Raw genomic sequence first — 22,226 nt, 5'->3', positions numbered from 1 at the left:
AAGAGCTGCATGAACATACATTTGCAGATAAATATTATGAAAGCTTAAAAATATTTTTCATTTCAACCAAAATAAAGCCTTGGTGACCATAACACACCTGTAAACCCAGACTTTGTTCCTTCAACCTTGGCTCGTATTTCACAGCTGACGATGGACCAGCTCCAAGAAAAGCCCCCAAAGCGGCTGGCACCACTCAAACCTGGGAGGACGCTCCTGACTGTTTCTAAAGATGCGGCACGTATCACTGTCACAGTTCACCAACCTTCGGGCTACCATCCTGACCACGGTGGCAACACCAATGCTTTTATTTTTTTTTTTTCCACCTTTTGTGGGGTTAAGATCTCATTTCTAATGCTCCTGAACGCAAGTGCCCTGGCAGGGAGTTTTCCTTCGGCTCAGCAATCACACCTTTCCCCCCTCTAAGCAGGGGCAGAGGCGATCCATCTTTCTTGCACGTTCACAAAGACTTGGCACAAGCACCCAACAATGCGAAGCCCAATCTGGGGGCACAGCCCACATCCTGCCCGCTCACCTACAGCCACGTAAACTCCCAGAGTTTAGTAGGTCCCACAGTGTTAAATGAAAATGGAATTTAATCTTGTACATTTATATGAAAAAGGGCAAGTGAAAAAAAAAAAATCCTGGTGCTTTTAGTCCCTTTTCAATAAGTTATATCAAATAATGTCTTTTGCTAACTACATTAGAGAGCAATTATGACTTAATGGCTGTCTAAATCCATTATCAGTGTACATTTAACCTTTCAATATTTAAAGATAATATTTAATTTGAGCAAATTAATGGACTGCCTGTGAGACCAAATATATCTATTTAGTCTCTCTGGTTTTCCATCAGTGATATTTCCCTTTAGATATCAACTTGTGTGACAAGCAAACTGCTAAAGTTGTTCCTTGCATTCATACTTCAAATAAACATTAATAATACAGTGCCACAATGACTGAAGTAAAAAGTAAAATCTCAAATAACTACCAGATTTATCCATATTACTGTTCACATTATTTTCATATCCCTCCAGTTACTTTTGATTCCTTATAGAAAATACATTTATACAGTTGTCTACCTTCTTCTTACCATTTTCACAATTCATTACTGTTACATTAGAAATTTTACTATGATTCCCTCCCTTTAATCTTTGAGTTACAAAAGCATTCCCAGCACAATGCACATTCCGTATTTTCATGAAAGAGTGCAAAGGTGTTTATGAATTTTCAAGACCGCCTCAGAACAAAAATATTATTTCAAAATAATTTACACACTGAAGAAACACCACTGTACAAAGCTGGGAGTCCAACGGCCTGTTTAAAAAAAAAAACACAAAAAAACCCCCACCACAAATAAGCAAAGCCCGATTACCTAATGACCAAAGGATTCATGAAAGACCCTGCTCCTTCCATGTTACAGTTGCCATGGAGCCTTCCTGAAATTTCAAATTAAAATGTACACTACTCAATACCAATTTTTATGCTTGTTCCAGTGACCAAAAACCCTCATTATTTAAAATGGCAGATTTAAAGTGAGTTTTCCACACCTTTATTTTGAACAGCTAAGTCAATGGCCAGGTTTCCAGAACCAAATGTCTTCCTCCAGCTCACTGATAACAGAATGTGAAATTCAGATCACTCACTCAGATGACTAATTATATAGCAAGGAAAGCTAGAACTGCTTTTGTAAATACTGACACAGATACAGAAATTTCAGTTTAAGGAAGAAAATTTGGTCTTCACTCCAAGTATCTTGCAATTCATAGAATCAGAATCATAGAATCATTGAGGTTGGAAAAGACCTCCAAGATCATCGAGTCCAACCGTCGACCCAACTCCACCACCCACTAAACCATGTCCCTAAGCGCCTCATCTACACGTCTTTTAAATACCTCCAGGGATGGGGACTCCCCCCCTTCCCTGGGGAGCCTGTTCCAATGTTTAACCAATTCAATTTCAGAAAGGAGAGGCGAAGAAGCAGGGAACACCTTAAAATACATGCCTCTTCAAAATTTAACTGTCTGTGCATGATGCTCCCATGATGTAGTCTTTGTAGTCTCTTTTCTCTTAAATAAAAAGGTGATAACGTTCAAAGTTTGCACTATTCAAATAAACATAGGCAAATTATTGCACTTCACCAATGCACGCATATAAGTGACTGCAAATGCATTATCATGTCAAAACCTGGTGGAGCTACAGAACTAGGTTGACATCTCATTCACATATTGAAAGGTTAGAGGTGTTCCTCTGCGAATAAAGCGCTTTAAATATAGTTTGACTTTGCACATTATGCGCACTTTTGATTCCATGGTACTACTTATCAGGTTCTGTGACAAAATGCAAAGAAGTTTTTTAGTTGCATGAGCATGAGTCTGGCGCGAATCCACTGAATTTAGTAAAGTTACATCCAATTCATACCATTGTACACAAGTGGAATTCAGCGCATCACTGACGGGTGGAATCCCTTCCTCTGGCAAACTCAATGGGACTCTTCCTTGAGTAGAAGTCCTTAGGATTTGGACCAGAGTTTAACAAAAATTACATATAGGTTACATTTTGACCCCTGTACAATAGAGAAGGTTTAACAGTAGAAGAGCTACTTAAGTTATCATTCACACAGAATTCCAGAAATACAAACTACACTTAACTCAGTATCTAAGAGCACATCCAAAGCGGAGGGAAGTCAAAATGCAAGCATGTACCTGCAATCCTATCTCAAGCAAAAGGATTACACCGGTCCGCTAAACTGGGAGAGCACAGAAAGTTTTAAGGAAAATACTGGGAGGAGAAAAAACAACCCACACACACTTAAGGTAGGCATCTCATCACTGATATCCAGGCAAGTTTCCTTATCACTTTAACTTCTCATATCACCACCACCATGGTGGGTGACATAGTGCGAGGACCTCCTCACCTTAGAGACAGCAAACAGCAGAGACAAGGTGCACGCACAAGAGGGGCATTAGGAACCTCTTGACTCAAATGCAAAGGACTCCATACTATCAAGTCCAGCCGTGCAGTGGGTCTGTACTTTGGGTCGGTATTTTTATTTCAGACCAGGAGACCGGATTTAACTATTTCAGCCCTAACAGAATCACAGAATAGAACAATAAAACAGATTCTATCTCCTGCAATTAAAATTCTCTCAAAACCCCATAAAGCTACACATAAGGCAAGCAAGTTTATTTACACAAGGAGATTTTGAAAACAACTGGCAAAAACATGCTACAGACACATGCATGCATATACACGTTATGAATTTCCACCAAGACACCCCACCTTACTTTCTACAATCTAAATTAAAGCAGAAATATTCAATTCACAAATTCCAAGGGAAGACTTTCCAAGAAAAAAACAAGGTAAACCCCAGACTTCCCAAGGAAAAGTCCACAGGGTAAGAGCAGGGAAGACAAGGTACACCAGCCTCCATGTATTTCCTTTCAAAGTGTTCAAGTGGAAATCTCCTGTTCACCACTCCTTACCTTAGGGAAGAAGCAGCAATCCCACCGCTGGGACCCACGCACGTCCAACCCCAGCCAGACTGCATGGAGCCCCATGGACACAACCAGCCATCTCCACCTCCATCCACACCCCTGCCCTAATTAGCTCCTGCAGCTCTCTGGTAGCTCAGGTTAAATGACTCCAATTAGGCAGTCCACCCAACACCTGCAGGGTCTCCACGCCCACGGGTAGCTCTGTAGGTCAGAAGGCACCACGGTGAGGCTTCAGCTGCAGCAATGGTGGGACGGGACTCCCTTAGATCTATGGAGACAGCACCTGCTATCGTGGCACTGCTCCACGGCACTCTGCTCCCTCCTTGGGAAGAGTACAGAGCAAACTCAACTGGGGCAAATGCATGCACGCATCTGAGAGACACAAATGTCTGGTTGACTTTTCCTATCAAAAAAGGCACGTTCCTGTAGAGACATGCCACACATTGGGGGAGGGGGACAGATGGAGAAGGGAAACATGCTATTTAAGTGCTGGAACAAGAACAAGTGAATATAAACTGGCCATATTTAAATTTTGTCAAAACATTACAATAAGATTTCTGGCCATCAGGACTGAGATGCTGGAACACTATTCCAAGACGATTTTTGGATCAAAAACCTTAACAATTTTAAGACAGAGCATGACAATCTAAGCAATACTAGGCACCTGGACCTGCTAATCCAAAACCTCCCTTCCAGTCCTAACTTCCTTTTCAAATACTCCAATAAATGGCATTGATATACATCCCCATGTCTGTAAACACCAAGGAAATACTTTGCAGTACAAGTCTTTCATTATGAAGTCCAACGGCTGGCAACTGAAGACACAAACATGGGAATGATTAACTGCGAGTGGCCAGCCAGCTATCTACGGAGAGAAACTGCTCAGGAATGTGGGATTACCTGTTTTTAACAAATCCATTAGATGAAGAGATTGTATTTTTTTTCTGCTGTTACTTGTGAGATGCAACAGGAATCCCAGCTGTTCATGGGATCTTATCCTACACTATCTCTTAATTCATGTGATTTACTCTGGAACACAAAGGGATACAACAGCCATTACGGTTCACACCAGCATGGCATCAGACAGAAAAAAGAGCATAATTCCTTTTGTCTTTCTGCCGGAGCTTGGTTTGAACCAAGCACCAACTGAACATTGTAAGTATGACCACTGATGACTCTTTTTGGTTATACATGTGTGTATATATATATACACACTTTTTTTTAGAATAGTTGTTTTTATCCAGTAAGGTTATTGTAAACATTTTTCTTAAATACCCTCAAGAGTCTAAAAGAAAGAGTGGGAAACTAACAACCCATAGACAGGAATGGTTTCCAGCTTATTTTGTGGCAAAGTGTGGTCTGTAAGCTAAGAAAGCTTTCTAGCTTAAAATTTGCATTTCTTCCACAAAAAAAAAACCTTCTCCTTATATGGCTAAAGCAGGACAACCTGCAGCGTTCCAGAAAGGTCTCTGTCTTTGCCCACAGCCTAACAGACTTCAAGGCAAGAAGGGATCGTTGTGATGTTCCTGCCTGAAATCATCCATGAGCCTTCGCAGAGCCCTCCTCACCCTGCTGGGCCCATCATCACTGACCTTCAAGGAGCACTGTCCTGTTGGAGCCGTTTCCTCCGGATTTTTCTGAATTCTCGAGTACGATGGGAATAGTTATTCCACTTGATGCGGAAAGTAATTCTGTTTGTAATATGACATTTACTAATGACTACAGAGTAGACAGAGAGGCTTTATTTTTTTGTGAATGTGTTCTGACAGCGAAAACGATGATACTTACAGTTAACTTTAAATGCTAGAAACTAGCGGAAGACACTTATTTGCTGGGCAGCACATGCCAAAGATATGACACCCAAGTCTCTCTCTACAGAAACTTTGTCTATAGCTCAGCTCTTTCCAGAAGAAAATACCACCGAGGCTCACTCAAAAGGGAATTACTGGTAAGCTTCTTAGGTGCAAGCTCCGAGCCAAAATTAATCTTGAGACAATTAGATCCAACCCTATTCAGCAGAAGACAGTTAAGCCCGAAGCTGTAGAACCCAACACCACTGCAAATGAGCTTTGATGGCTGGTACAACTAAAGGAAGCGGATGAATGGATGCTTACGCAGAGCAGGTACTCCGCAAGAGCTGAACGTTCGGAAGCACAAGTTTACATTTGGGCCCTCTGGCAAACACCAGAATCACAGAGCGAAAAACAAAAAAATATCGTTATGCCTTAGCAAACCTTATTAATTTCAGAAATTACAACCTCTGAAACCAATGCCAACAATTAGGAATCAGAGATTGTCCTTTGGTTGTCATCTTAAAAGCTCAAAAAGGACTATATCTACAGACCTGAAAGAAGATAATTGTTGGTTAGACTTCTGTTTGTGACCATCAGAAATGTTACCTTAATTTGGCCTTAATGACCTATAATCTCTTTTAGCATATGGCTTTTAGAATGGTTATTATTCAGCTTGATCTATGGCTATAATGGAGCAGAACAGAACTGTGGGTATAATTAAAATAAGTTCCTGTAAAAGTGGAATATGTAGTACATTGCTAATGTGTAAATGACTAAATAACTTAATTAGGTGAAATGAAGTGCACTTATAACCACAGATGCTTAAGCCGAATCATGATAATGTTGTGTGTGTGAATATATTTTTTTAAACATGTTTATAACCCAAACAGTAGGACAAGGAAATACAAAGTGTACACTAGTTATAAGGATTTAAGCAAATTTTTTAAAGGGAAGTTTTCGTTACAAATTAATGTGAAGCTGGTCAAGAAAAATCATTTTTAAATCACTTCAAAACACTGAAAGGAAACAACTTTTCAATAGGCTGTTCCAATCCCTGCAAACATCTTCTCCCAGCAAAATCTCAAGCAGAGTATGAGAGAAAATTATTCTTCTGGGCAAGCCTAAAAGAATAAATAAATAAATGGAACCCCCCTTTTCCAAGCCCACCTATTCATATCATGCCTTTCCATGCCTGTACCTATCTCCTTCATTAGCATGAGTATGTAGGGCAATGAAATGTATAAATCTGCAGAATATAGGCAGACAAAGAGCCCAATCCTTCTCATAGGGAAGTCGGCAGAAAAATTCCCGTTGCTTTCAATATCCAAAAGACTGGGTTCCACCTCAAGGGGAAAAGCACATAAAGTGCACTTGAAGATTCAAAACATGGGACTGATCTTGACAGTCTTCCATCTGAGACTGTCAAACTGAATATGAGAAGCTCTAAAAATCACTTACAGCACTTGTATTCATCGATTCATCCATATTCATTCTTCCTCTATCACTGAATCCTTACTGTAGGTGAATGTAACATAACCATGAGCATGATGAGGAGATGAATAAGACAAATTATTGAATGTGTGCTTGAAGGAGGCTTCAGCGAAATAAGCAACCAGGAAATGTGTACTTTAATTTTACAATGAAAGATAAAAAGGAAGGGTACAAGGCGGTACCTTCACAAGTACCTATGGAGGTGTAGCATGTCTTCTTCCCAGAAAGCAACGATTCTCCTCGCTGCCCTCGCTAAAATAAAGATATTTTAGACTTTATCCTATTAGTTTCCTAGCAGAACACAAGATCCTCAGACAGCATAAAATGGCACAACTCGGTGGGTGTTTGTAGTTATGCTGATTTATTCCAGTTGTGGATCCAATAGATTATATAAACCCACCACCACTTCCTTCCGCACGTTATCTATTATTTTTTATTACTCAAAAGAAAGTCAAGGTTACCAAGTCACAGTGCCCAGATAACATTTTCCCATCAGTTAACTTTCTCATATTTATTAATTAGCTGCCTCTAATGAAAAAGAGAAGTGCGATATTTGCAGTATTTCTGAGTGAGCCAGACACAAGAAGTGTGAATACCCACCAGAAAAACTGTTTGAGCACAGTTCATAAATCCAGTATTAGACAGTAAGCAGCCAGAATTTTTGATGATTCTCTATAAGGAACTTTTCCAGTTTCACCGATCAGTAAATGAGATGTTCTTCCTTGAAGTCCTCTCAGGAAACTCCGATTAAATTAGCAAAGATCAAAACCCTTTTCAAGTTGAAAATAATTTGAAAATGCTACAATGAATGCAGGAGAGCAAAACAGCTCTTGTATGGAAGCAAACGCATTTTAAGGCAAAATTTGGACTGAGTCAAAAGTCTCAGAATAACTATTTGGAATCTGTTGCTATTAGTCACCAAGTTGGAATAAAATCAAAAGATGCTAATAATGGAGACGTGCATTCATGACTGCACAGACACCCTGCCACTTGGAAGGAGGCATTTTATAGGACGCGCTGTTAAGACTGAGATGAAATGGCAACGCAGAGAAAATTTCCTCTCTTAAGGTACAAAGGAGAATTGTACCTCGCAGGAAGGGAAGAGGAGGTGTTTCCCGCTCCTGGGAAGTGTCACCCTCAGAAGAGACTCCATTTCACATCTCCTCCTTGGGAGCCAACTGAAATCAATTAACTCTGCAACTGGAACCAATTAACCCTCTAAAAAGCACAACACCAAACACAGTGGCAGTCTTTAATAAATGTAATAAATACATAAAATAATAACATAAAACACTGCAGTGAGAGAACAGTTTTCCAGTCTATACGATATGGGCTCTTGATTCTTCAAAGATAAGAACGAAGGATTTTGTCTTCTAAAAAAATAAAAATTAAAAAAAAAATAAAAAAAAGGATTGAAGTAGACCCAGGGGACCTTTAAGATGGGATTTATCTCATTTAACTTTAGCCATCTAATAAGCAGGCATCTAGTGACCAAGCTGTCTTTACAATCAGTATGAAGAGACGGGCACCTTGAAAGAGCCATCTTAAACCCTTATCTTAAAAAGGGATAAGCCTCCCTATCTCTTTACAGACACCTATCTCTCTCCACCGACATCGGAGGCACCTAGATGATTACATTCGATTAAGATGCCAGTCTTTGACGAAAGTCACAGTAGGCAAGATGGGTGCCATCTGTGAACACACGAGCAAGCGAGCAGCCCCATCCTTCCCTCCCACAACACTCCCCTCGCTCACATTCGGGAATTCTCCTATCAGCGCAAATGAGAGACCAGGAAGAGTGCTATTTCTCAAATATATTTTTTTAGTGTTATGCCTGTTATTTTTTAAATTCACTTCTATTTTTATTCAGCATTGTTATTTTTCAAATTGACTTCTGATAAATACAACAGACAAATTTGAAAGTGTTCTACAGATTATCCATTTTCATTTTTGCTCTTAATTTCCTGTTGAACTAGGTCTTTTAGACAGCAATGGACAGGGAAAAGGCTTAAGCAGAAAAATATGACTGTACAAATATTAACAAAATGGCAAAGCAACTCCAGAGGGTGCACAGTGCTTGTGACCCCTTACAAGTGCACTGCAAAGGGCTGGTCAGTGCACGGGTTTCATCCCACCCTTCCAGAGGCCACCAGAAGTTTATTTTTTCCAGCAGTGGGGATAGGACTGGGCTGAATAAGAGGAAACAACTTTATATTAAAAAGAATAAAGCTGCTTCTTTTATAATCCTGCACTTTCTATTTAAGCTCTTTCTATTTTGGATTAAGAAAGTAACAACTCTCCATTAAGTGTGGCACTAGCCATTGCCCTGTTTACAAACACATCACAATTTTGCCCAGTGGCAGAGCTAGAGGGTTTGGGGTTTTTTTTTTTTTTACACTTAAGGATATGTTAAAAACCAGTTAGATATACATTTTTTAAAGTTTAAAATATCATACTTTTAGTATAATAAAATCTCATCATCTCCTTGTAGTCAGATACTATGGGTTCGATGGCCACATAAAACACTTGGGCATTTACAGGCAGTGGGACTCCAGAAGCACAAAAATGCAAATAATGATCACCTTATCTGTTTTCTGGTTAAGTTTTGGCTCACAGTGTTTTCAGTTCCTTCCTCCATTCCTATTCCTTCACTTCTGAATTTTAAATAGATAACCTCTTCTGCACCCTAAGCAAGAAAACATTGGAATTAAAGTGGACAATGTTGAATCAAGGGCCTGAGTTACTGTACTAGTCAGATCCAGATGGCCATGCGGTCCAGTGGTGGTTTTTTCTGGATGCGGGAGAATCCTTATTTTTGGAAGGTGTTTCGCCACTGCCCCACATCACACTCACAGTGCAATGGCAGAGCTCTCTACCCTGGATTTGCACTGCAAAAAGACAAAATCTTGCCCCACAGTGTTCAGATAATGAAGGTTTAATGAACTGCAGTGTCTTTCCTGTCCTACAGAGCTTGCATTCACAAGTCCGAGGAAAGAATAAAAACAACCCAATAAGGGGGAAGAAATAGAGAAAATGAGATGACAAACATCCGGAGAAGCTGGGACCCATGTAAAGGTAAGAAGTGACCATGCTGATGATCCAATACTACTGAAATAACCTGGATTCAACTGGATTCTCAACAGAGGCTCAAAAAGAAGTAAAACGTGGGTCATTACACATTTTTTTTTTTCCCAATTCGACAATGTTCTTGTGCTTCAGCTAAACTGGGCTTGAGGTTAAAAAGAAAATGACAATTTACTGCCAATAATTTTTACTGTTAAGGATTTATGCCACAGCCAGGGAACCAGCACTCCCCTGGAAAGGGGGCAGCTCCCCAACAACGCACATGACGGAGCGCCTGTGTGCTGACGAAAGCTGTCCTGAGCTGTGTGTTTACTTTCCGATAATTGGTAATTTTGCCATGTTAACTTCCTAATTGGATATCAACATATTTTCAGTATCTGTTGTACACTTCAGTCACAGGCAGGGAGATGTGAAGAAGCATCAATATTTCACACTGACCAAACCGCTTAATCAAATCTTGACATGAGCATGAACCTGAAGCACTCTCACCACTATGTTGCCACTAGTGCCAATTAACCGCTTCAGTTTTAAAAGACAGAGATTAAAAAAAAAAAAAATGAGACAATTAGGAGAGGGAAAAAGACAATGTCCATTAGTTAATAAGCTAGTTCATAAATTAAATGTTCTAATTTGTGGTGTTTACAAAATATCTAATTTTAGGAACATGAATTTTCCTCTGTTTATACAACAAGACACAGTATTTCCTAAGTAAGTAAATCTTTCCAAAGAGTATAAAATCAACAAAGTGATTAGACACAGAAAACAAAAGTTAAGCAATGTATTTGCTAACAGCTCTGATCCTGCAGAATAAAGCATTATCTAGTCTCTAATCAGGACTTAACACGTAATTTTTTCCCAAAGGACTGTAACGGACAAAATACTGTTAACTAAAGTTGGTTTAGGAGAGCCCAGATTAGCACAAAGAACACAAGTGGTCCTGAACAATACGAGTTTAAGGCAAACCAAAACCAACTGCTCTGGCAACAGACAGCAACTAGTAGCTGATGTTAGTCAGTCACAGCACAGGAGGATCAATCTGTAAGGTCTGACTAGCAAAGCTGCATCAGTGGTACAGGAGCAAAATGAAAGCGTGCCTGACAGGTTGCAGTCACATCAGGAATTGCAGAACATGTAATTTATTTATATTTATAAGATCAGGAAAAAGTATTTTCCAAACCTTTGCTTCCATTTCTCCTTCAACCCTCTGCCACAAACATTCAGATACTACTGAAAAAGTATCCTAGGTCTGAAAAATAAAATAACATTTCAAAGTCAGATGAAGTCATACCACAGAACTTGGTACTATTTCTCGTGGAGAGGACATTTACAACCTCGGGTTGACTACACAGCATTCACTGCAAAGGAGCAGACTTCAGAAAGGCTATGTCAGAACGCTTGTCTAAATTTCAAGTAGATGTGATTTATGCCATATGAAATGCTGTGTGAATGAGGTTTTGCAGTACTGTTAAGTCTTGAGAGTCGAAATCATCTCCCCTGTGCACAGCCCAAGCAAAACAGTTAATCCTGGAGAAGCAGGAGGGGCAAAGAGCCGGGATCCTCCCGCGCACACGGCAGGGTGAGCTTCGGGGCGAACCCAGGACTCGCTACGATGGTCTCATGGCTGCAAAACTTAATCAAGCTATTAGGCCACTTTCTTTGCTTTCAGGAGGTCTGATGGTGAATCTGCCTTATCACAAATGCAGTAGTCTCATCCCTGCCCTTCTCTCAAAATATCTGCAGCGTTTAAACAGTTACAAGGCCTAATGGACAGCAGTCATCTAAGGATAAGGAGCATTTATTTCCAACGCAGCGCACCTCGAGCAGCACGGCACTAAATGTTTACCCTGCATTTCAGGATCAGCTGCTATGTGTAGTCCCCATAATTAAGTATGCAGACCTATAAGGAGCTAAAAATAATTTAATTTAGTAGTTATTTCTGTATTATAACTGTACACGCAAGCTTCACTGCTGTCACTTCTCCCTTTAATGAGAATCCCCTCAAAAATGAGGAAACCTATGCTCTACCCTGCAGAACTGCCAGCAGAGATGGACCATGCTCACAGGTAGTCCCAAATCGTGTTATCGCATGAAAGTTCACCCAAACAGCATTGTGGTACTGGAATTGCAGAAAGAGACTATGTCACAGCCTCATCCCTGCATGTCTTTGTTTCTAAAATACTGAAGAAACACTCTTTTGTGTATTTTCATTAGACACCGATATTTCAGCCTCTCCTCTGCCAGATCTCGCAGTCATTTCAAATAGGAACTGCGCTCAAGGAACAGCATCAGATCTTCATGAAGAGATAGGCAAGAGTCACAGGGAGGAGCACTGCACATCGTATTAGAGTTTGGGGTATTTATTTGGGTTTGTTGTATTTGCAGAGCAACTTCCTTCCAGGCTGAAAGTTTATATGCCAGCCTTCAGCCCAGTTCAAACGCTCAGAGCCAAGTCACAAACTTACCAGAAAGGTTTGTATTGGAAATGCTGACAGACCCTTAAGTCTAGTGGCACTGGCAGGTGCTCCCACAATACAAGAACATAATTCAATCAAGCTTTTGGCTGACGTCACGAAGCACAAAACAACTCAAAATGCTTTATGAACAGTACCAGAACCCCTGAGATTCAATTACAGTCTTGATATTCGATCAGGAGTCATACTTAGCTGTTTTTAATATAACAAAACCTTTGTACCAGTTATTTATCAAATAGGTTCATCGTATTTAAATGTACAGTCAGAGGAAAAAGTGCATTGTGCCATGTTAACCTGACAATCCCAAATCTTCAGGAACAAGACAGGCTTTTATTCAAGAAAAACAGCAGCAGGAGAGAGTCTAATTTTTATATACTACAGAACAGAAAGAACTGAATCCCTATTTTCTTAGGGATTACACACATGCCTAAGAATTAATTCAGTGATTTCAATTTTTTTCCATTTTTGGGCCCCTAAAATTATCCTGGTGGAGGTACTGATTGCCGCATAGTGAATGTAATATGCAATAGGTTTTTTGTTTTGTTTTTTTTAAATAAACTTTGCTGGAGCCCACAGAAATAGCCCATGGGCCTGAAAGGATCTGCTGTTAACGGTAAGAACCCAAAGGTAAAATCTCCTGTTTGAAGCCTCCCTGGTTCTGCACTCTTACGAATGAAGCACCGTCCAGGGAAGAACCCCTTCTCCATCAGGCCTGAGAAGATCACCTTCTACGGCTCACCGTACACACACACACACACGACAGAGCAGGGCGCCAAGGGCGGCACTGGCAATGGGAAGCGTGTTAAAGGGCAGGAAGGGACGGAGCTGCTGGGAAGGCTGCCGGCAGCGTGCCGGCTCGCAGGCAGCGGATGACAGCCTGCCATTGCTCACAGAGCCCGAAGCAAAAGCGACTTCACCTCTCCCAGCAGCCGGGGAGGGTGAGAGCCTCGGCTCCTCTGCCCCTGCCTCGGCACAACACGGGCGCCCGTGCCAGGGCCGTCGGTGTCCCTTTCTGCGGTAGTGACTTATGCGCTGACGCAGATGTCGAGTAAAACCCTGAATGAAGGAAATGAAGCCCGGATGCCAGGCCCACTGAAGCCAGCTGAAAACGTGAGCGGGCTTTCGGTGAGGAGAGGACCAAGAGGCTACCGAACACGCAAGTGCAGCGCCCGGCATCTCTCCCCGGTACCCCACTGAGACAGCAGAGCAGAAGGCACCACCAAGTGCCAGATACATCGTCTTAACCTCGGAAGCCTTTTCACAGGTGAAAAGAAAATCATTATATTCAACAAATCAAGTCTTAGGGGATTAGACAAATTCCACAAGAGTACTCTGCAAATAGAGCAGCGCGTGTGAAGCATTGTTTCCAAAATAGATCAATACCCAGCACGGACAACAATAGATTGCAGCTACGTATTGTCATTACTACCTATAGTAGTCTTGAAAGACATCGTTAAACGGTGACTGTCACAATAGCTCTCACACGAACAATGCTGTTACTGCACCATCACATGAAATACTTTCTCACCACCCTGAAATCCACGAAGATAAACCCATTTTTAAATACACCTGGTTGTTTGATATGCAGATCAACTGCACTAGTGTTTACCTTGGCAGACAGAGTAAATATGCCAACCTTTCTCAACGCTTTTCCTATTTCTGTAAGTTTGCTAAGAAAAGAAATTACACAACAGCCTTTGAAAACATTAGAAAAATTATCTCAGAATTTGGTCATTGCCACCCCTCTGCTTTGCCAAGAAGCACTAGGCAGAAAGCTTTCATTGCAAACAGGTTAAAGAAGAAAATTTAGCAGGCTAGTGTTACAAGGCCACGGATTTATGCCCAGGCGCAAACCCCAAAGTCACAGGTTTGAAAACCTTTGAACGGCACAAATGGTAAGAGGCAGATTTTGGCATTTGGGCTAGATCCCATGAGGCACACGATACCTCCCAGATAACAAAAAAAGTGGAGGCCTCTCAACATCTCATTGCCTCAGACTGATGGGCAGCATCAGCTGCATAAAGGCAGATGAGGAAATTTGGTAGTGACTTTTACTTAGCGGTTAATAGTACAGAATAAATAACACCAAATTGAATTATTCAAGGGACTCGTTTTAACTGTTGTTATTCCTCCTGTCTTCCGAGGTGCAAGTGGAACTCTATGGACTATCTACAGACACTGGCAGATGGTACATACTATTACGTGTATATTAATTTTATATGCCTACATCTTCAGCAGGACACGTAAAACATTCCCAGGCTATGCCGGCTCCTCTCTGATGACCGCACAGTGAGCTTGCTTGAACTAGAAATTTGTCTGAGCAATGACAGTGTGATCTGGCTGGGAGGATCCGTCTCACCTAGCCTTCGACAGCCAGAACGCAGCAAGCTATGTCTCGGCAAATCGCTAGGTCCTTTGGTAGAGAATAGGCATCACCAGAAAATGATTCACAGCGCTGATCTGAAGTGCCTTGGGGCAATCTCTCCTCTGCCAGCTATGAGGAGCCCTAGGAGATGTAGGCACCTGACTTTCGTAAGGCTGCATTTCATAAGCTTCAAAACAATAGGCTGCCTCCGATTCAGGACATAAGAAAGTAATTTCCACTTCTTGAAATGTAATTTCTATCCCTTTTTAGTTCTACTTTGATTATGTCCACCACCCTGGTATCATTTATCTGGGAAAATTTTGGTAAAAGATCTTTAAACCATTACAAACACATACCCTGTTCCTTATTAAACAATTGCAGATCTGTTATCTTGGCTTATGGGAACTGATCTAAATAACATCGTGATATCAAACACGGAAAACCACAGGCCTGGGGCCACCAGGGCTCTACTCTTTTTCTGGGCCTTGCAAAGACACAAATTTCCAGATACAAAATGTAGTTTACCATTAGAAGTAAATGTTTGATCTGTAAAGCTTACAAAATGACTTTGTTTATCATAGCAGATGAAAAAAAAAAGGAATAATTTTAAACTCAAAACAAAACTGTTTATATGACAGCTTTTAGTGCTCCATGATTCTGTGCATTTAAGAGAGATTCAAGCAATTAACAGCATAAACTTTCATTACATAGTTCTGTTATATATGTTTATGTGACTTAGTTGTTCATCTGTTATTTAAGTGATTTCCTCATTACAATAGTATGGTAAAGATATTTGCTGATCTTGTCAAAAAATGTCAAGCAGTTCATTCGCAACGTTCCTGGGATCCCAAAGTGTGTGCTTAAATCCTTTTACTTACTAGGTAAGTAAAATATCAAAGCAATTTCAAAATTCAGTAATGGTTGAAATGACTGGGGGGGGAATAAATTAAATCACATATCCTTTCTGCAGTAGCCAAAAAATAAGTGTAAGTGGTGAAAGATTAAAATCTGTGTGACCTGGTGTTCATGAGATGCACAGACTGACAATTATTTGTGCCTATTTAATGTTTCTTGGGAATTCAGTCAATGGAAGCTGCATTTGCCTATGACAAAAATCAATATGAATTTGGGAGTGGCACAAGTACAAATCTAATGGGAAGAAGCCAAATTGTACCTCACACGCTCCCAAATGCCTTTTTTTCCTGCATCCCTTACTGAACACGTTAGACAAGCTTTGTACTCCTACTTAATTCCAAGTCAGACCTAAGTTCACTGGTTATAGATACACTTTGTTCACAGATACCTCATATCCACCGAATCATCTAAAACATTATTTCTGTTACTGCTAAATCTGGCAATGGCAGGCACAAACATCTCCTCCAAGTGACATTTGGCTGGATCTGGCCCCCAAGCATTTCAGTCTCTCAGACAGCTAATGTGTATGTTTTTGAATTATTAAATATATCCAGGAGTCTTGACAAGGTAGACAGGCAATGATTATGACAAAAAGTATTTTAAAAAAAAGCTACAGTATCCAACAGGCATGACTGAACCGTTTCAGATACAATTCGCTTAGATCAGATCCAATGCAACCTCTTTGCCAAGTATTTGTTTAGACCCTCTTCCATTTAATAAGGCTAGTTTTCTTCCAACATCAAAAAACAAGGGGATTCGTGTCTTTTTTTTTTTTCTTTTTTTTTTTTTTTTAATTACCAAGATAGGACCTTAGCTTCCAGATTTAAATCTATGTGAGTGACTGTAGGTGGCTGTGTCTCTGGAACGTCCTCTGCAGGATACACTCAGTTTGCCACTGCAAGCAAGATACAAATTCAGAAGTAACCTCTCATCTTTGTAACTATATATTTAGCTCCTCCAAGTATGCAGTACGGTGTCTCAGGCCAATTCAAATACCGTAGCGTGGGTCTTTTTCTGCCCCCACAGTACTCTTTTTAATAGGACTCGGAGGGGAGGAGGATTGAACGCTTCACAAGTAAACATAGCTGGAAGGATGGGAGGTAACTAGCATTCTTCTTCTTCTTAATCATAATTACGAAACATTAGGGATGAAAAATATGGAAGCAGTTGTCTTTGTGTATCTACGTAGCTAAAGCCTCAAGTATTTTTCAACAGGCAAAACAAGAGAGGAGTATTACAAAGCACTGCCACGGGCCAGCAGCAGCAGAGCCGGGCCGGGCGAGGGGCCGGAGGGTCTGGGGCTCGGAGGTGCCGTGCCCTGCGCACCAGCACGCTGGAGACCTGGAATGGCGCCTGGCAATCGGAGGAACGTGGTGCAACACGCAAGCAAAGCCAACACCCAAATTCAATCGTAATTTTCTGTGTTTTCTGACATATACCACTACAAATGTGGACTACCCTTCAGAGTCACCTATGGAATTGCAATAGCCATGTACCTACTACACTTCTTCATTATTAAAAGTACTTTTCTGATCCATCTGCTTAAAATTTCTCATGTATTAATTTTTTTCTTTTGAATGGCAATTCTGCATTATAACCTCCAAAATAAATTGCACTCTTTCAAAATCCTCCCTAGTAAAGGGTGTATTCTTCCCTAGCACACACACGCATTATTCCTATTGCCGCTAATGGGACCTGTGCACGCATCCCAGGGTGTACCTAACCTGAGCGGCTGTCAAAACGTTTTCAAGATAGAGATTGTATTTAACTCCAGTTTTTCTGATGATCCACCAATAATAGCAAAATTATGCACCTTTCCCAGAAGGCCACACTGCAAAAATGAACTGTACTTAAATAACTATATTTGGTTATCATTTACTCACAGACACATCAGAAGTAAAAAAAGGACTTCAAAATCAAGCTGAATTTGTGATTCCCTAGTTAAAGATGTATTAATTTGTAATCACTGTTATTCTAATGCAGGACAAGCCCTAATCAAACTAATGGCAAAATTAAAAGCAAGCCTTTAAATCCCTTAAACTGACTTTGCTTTATTCAGTGATGTCTGTGCTAGCAAAGATTTTAGATTTTTTTTTTTTTGTGCAATAGGAATGGCCAGTCATAAGAAGTCAGTTGTTCTACTGCTACTCACACCTACACAATATTCAAACATATACATAGTGGGCAATCTATAACAGATGCTTGAAAACTTAGGTAAAATTAAATACTTAAAATAGAAGAAGCAGAAATTGAACATAATCAGGAAGATGTGGGCTTTGATTAACAGTTCGAAAACTGAAATATGCGAAATGTGACAGACCTAGCAAATTCTTGAGCACCACAATTGTTGAAAAACTGCTTCAAAATCCATTCCCAAAAATCGAGCACCAGCGATCATCATCTTCCCCTTATTTTACAACGGCTCGCACTAAGATTATGACAAATGCTTTTACTGCAGAAGCTAAGGTAAACTATTCAGAAAATTTTAGAAAATCTGGGAAAATTAATTTTATTTTGGCAACTGTCCTAAAAAAGGAAAAAAAAAAAAGGAAGGAAAAAAAAAGAAAAAAGAAAAACCCTGCTTCGTTCTAATGGATGTGTATTGTTCAATTTAAGTAACAGGTATTAAATCACTTTACAAATACAATATAAATTTGAGGTAACTCCAGGGGAGTTTTCTAAAAATAATTTTCAGTCTTCACCAATTCTCCCTGTTAAGGTCAGAGTCTCTAAACCAGCATGGCTGAATTGTTTTAGTGCTCTCTGCTGAACACCTGCAAACATCAAACAAAAACTCCTGGTCCTTTACTAGGTTGACAAAAGCCTTTCATGTGAAAAATGCTCCATGGGAATGTCACGGCTGTGGCTCAGGTTACATTCCTTTCTCCCTTGCAGCCCTCACCATTTCTTAACATGGTAAGAAGCCATGTTTGTGAAATTAAAGATTAAAAGGAAATGTGGCTTTACTTTATTTTCATTCACACATTACAAATCACAATAGAGCATCATATATTAGATGAGTAAAAAGCTATTAAGGTGACTTTAAGCATGAAATATTACCACACTTCCTAAAGTACAGTTAGTTTCACTTCACTGCTTGGGTTTACTTTTCTTTGGGGTCCTTTTTTTTTTTTTTTTTTTTTTTGTCTTTTTTTCTCCCCCCTATAAGAGAAGTTTCGGGTTAATGCAGAGGAATGACATCTGTGGTTCCCCATCTCAGTAAATATAATTTTTAAAAGAGGACCATTAAGAGAAGGTCAGCTCAGACTTCAGAAGGGCATCTGTCCAGGAGGAAGAACAGGCTGCATTCGGATAGCTAAAATTCTGTATTAACAATATGCATAATTAGAATAATAAACTGTGTTCATATGTTAGTAATGGACCTATCCTTAATCCTTCCATATAGTTGCAGAAAACATCTCTTGAAGCAGTTGTCTGGGCACTATCATATCAAATCTGAATTTCTCAAGTGCTGGCTCATTACGACACCGCACACCAAATATTCTTAAGAAGCAAGACTCTCGCACACAGCTAGCTGGCCAGCAAGAGCACAGGGAAACAATAGCCACGCTTCTCCTTCACGCAACTGTATCTTCAGGCCACACATCCACCCTCTCACCGAGTATCAGCGAGGGGCAATTCACTGATACCTACATTCTGACAACTTTTTTGAAATCACTGATCACTCACTACAAAACTCCCTGTCTAATAACCAAGCAACAGATATTTATATCGTAAATTCAGAATGATTTTCCCTTAGAAGAGCGTACCCTGTGCTGCACGCCATTGTGCAAACAATCTACCAACATACAGTATACGTTCCTTTATCAAGCAGGCTACTTCATCCTCCACCATCAGAGACTGGTGTATTCAAGCATTTACATGTCGTTACAGTGTGGGAGAGTTCAGGTGTTATTTTAAATGGTCTATATCTTAATATTACTAACTTATTTCAGCTCATTAAATTATCTGTGTGTCTAAAATGATGCGTCAAAGTTACTTTGCATTAGCTTTCAGATTTAGAGACAATAAAAAACAATATAACCCCTCGATTTCACTCACTGTTCAGATTTGCTATCCGTGGTATTTCTGATCAAAATGACTTCATAGATGAGGTTTACGATGCGTTTATTAAATATAACTACCTAGTCAATTGCTGTTAGACCAAGTGTTAGTTGCTGCATTGACTGGTATATAAGCATGACCAATTGATTTGTCTGGCACAAACACTCTTCCCTTCTTTCCAGTGAAAACAAATACAGTGAATATTATGTTCGGTTAAATCAGTTATTAAAATTATGTAATTCAGAAAATGACAAAAAATAGGGTTAAAATCTTTAGCTCGTGAGATGTAAGGCAAATTCTGTTTGGAAAGTTATTCAAACCTAACAGGAAAATTCTCCAAGCCACTATATTCATAAAGTAACCAAATTTGTGAAGATAAAACAGAAACATGTTATTATTTTGAAAGCCTGAATAGAGTAAAATTCACAAAATGAGTGCTTAATAATTGTAGGCGGCATTTGATTAGTATCTTAAAAATGTATATTACAGACTACCTTCAAATTAGGAAGTCCTTCTTCGGAAATAAAAAGTTAATTGACATACTAGTGCATTTAATAAAAATGGCTATACTGAATACACAGAAGAGGTTCCTTTAATTGAGCACAAACTGCAAATACCAGGCATGAAACCATATGCAATGACGTGTTTATATCTAGATATCCACTGGCAGTTTGCAGTGAAGACTTGTCCAAATTTACCATCTGATTTAGAACAGTACTCTGTGTATAACAATACTACGTACAGTGTGTTGGTATGTGTAATTGCCTGTGCTTTTAAAACACTGCAACTCTCTACCCGGACATGTATTTGTGTCCTGTCCAAAACACCACATCCGCAAGGCAGGGAACCCTCTTAAACGAACTTAATAGAAGAGTAAGGAAATTTCAAATGCGTAAGTATCTTTGCTAGTTTTACTTCTAATTTGTCAGGCATATAAAAGCCTCTATATAAAACTTTAGTTGCCAGACAATTATTGTACACATATGTTCTACCGCAAAGAGCTCTGATATTTCTTTTGTCGTCAAACAGGACTCCTGTTTGTTTAGAATGCAGAAGTTGCCCATATAGTACTAACTACAGCCAAATAAACAAACATACAAACAAACAAATCCTCCAGTTACATTTCAGGGACTCTTCAAAAGGAGTCAAATATTTAGAAAGAAAATGCCCTGTCTTCCATCAGGAAAAGAAACTAGCCTGAAGATTTTAATTCACCGAAAAATATTCCATCGGCCAACAGTGATCTCTAATACTAAAGGGTTCTTTTCCCGGAAGAGATTGGTGTTTATACTCGGATACTTGCTTATTTATTTATTTAATTTAAGCAGCCTTCAATTCTTAGTCACAAAATTAATTCTCACGCAAGATGTTTTGATTATCATTTCTGACATACAAAAGATAGCATCTGAAATTGTAAATAAAAATCTCCAATGCTGACTTTAAAAAAGATTTAAACCAGCTCACCTTGAATAATTGCACAGAGGAGAAGTTTAGGGTTTTTTTAAAAAAATCATAAATGTATGGAAATACTGTGAAAATGTCCCAGTCTTGTGGAAATAATAACAATAGTAATAGCCAGCGCTTAGGAATAATTCTGCTCAAATCTGAACGAATCTGCTCCTCAGAAGAGATTAACACAACCACAACAAAGGTAATGCCTATGGATAAATAGCTAACAACATTTTAACTACATACGAAACAAAAATTTTACATACTTGAGCCAGTAAAATGTCCACTTGCCAAGGAAGTTGGTCCATTTTTCCCACTGCTCACAGGAGGTGAAAACATCTAAAAAAAACAAAGAGGCATTACTACTGGAAAACAAGAGATTCCCGAGTCCACTGTTAGTCAAAAGTTCCTTCCACATTCGCTGTGAACTACATTAATAGTTTGTCTACCACGAAACATCATCCCCCACAGACCTGAAAACAAGTCAATATTTCTTACAGCCCCCACCAGCCCCTCAGCACCATCATCACGTTTTTATTAGGCTCATTAGCTCCCCAAACAATATTCGCTTCCCGAAGAGTTTGAGCAACCCCAGTCCCCAGCAGCGTTATCCAGGCTGGGAAGCGGGGCTCGCTCCCCTCTCCAACTCTCACGCTGACAAAGGCGAAAAAAAAGTTTATTTTGTTGAAACCTTGGCCATAAATGTAGCAATGTCCATTTCCATCCCGCTTTAGGATTTGCCTGTCATATGTGAACCCAAATAATAATAATGCAAAGTGCCACCTGCCCTAAATTCTCATTTCGTCTCTAACACGAGAGAGCAATTTGAAGCAAGGCTCTCTCCCTCTCCCCCTCTCTCTCCCTCTCTCTCGCTCCCTCTCTCTCTCCCTAGCATTTATTTCGACCCTAATTGGTTTCTCTCTTCTTCGACGTGTCTAGTGGATAATACGCACCTTCCCTGAGTCAGAGCCTGCAAAAAGCGAAGGAACAAATGGAAAAAGTGCAACAAGCAAAGAGGGGGCTGCAAAGCTGCCTCAGGCTACGTTTCCTGGCCAAACTTCCCCAAGCCATTCCTCCAAAGCAAAGTCTGGAGCAGCAGC

At 39.9% G+C, this 22,226-nt stretch overlaps 1 protein-coding gene across 1 annotated transcript in view; it reads right to left on the bottom strand.

The window, feature by feature from the left end:
- TCF4 (transcription factor 4) overlaps nucleotides 1–22,226 on the bottom strand; it is a 252,246-nt gene that overhangs the window by 227,109 nt on the left and 2,911 nt on the right. The window contains exon 3 of the mRNA XM_019470871.1: nucleotides 21,393–21,465. Coding sequence (XP_019326416.1) covers nucleotides 21,393–21,465 — 73 coding nt within the window. The remainder of the gene's footprint in view (nucleotides 1–21,392; nucleotides 21,466–22,226) is intronic.

This window comes from Aptenodytes forsteri, unplaced genomic scaffold (genome assembly GCF_000699145.1).
Source record: "Aptenodytes forsteri isolate BGI_AS27 unplaced genomic scaffold, ASM69914v1 Scaffold112, whole genome shotgun sequence".
Classification (NCBI taxonomy): domain Eukaryota; kingdom Metazoa; phylum Chordata; class Aves; order Sphenisciformes; family Spheniscidae; genus Aptenodytes; species Aptenodytes forsteri.
This window is presented reverse-complemented; position numbering and strand designations above follow the sequence as displayed.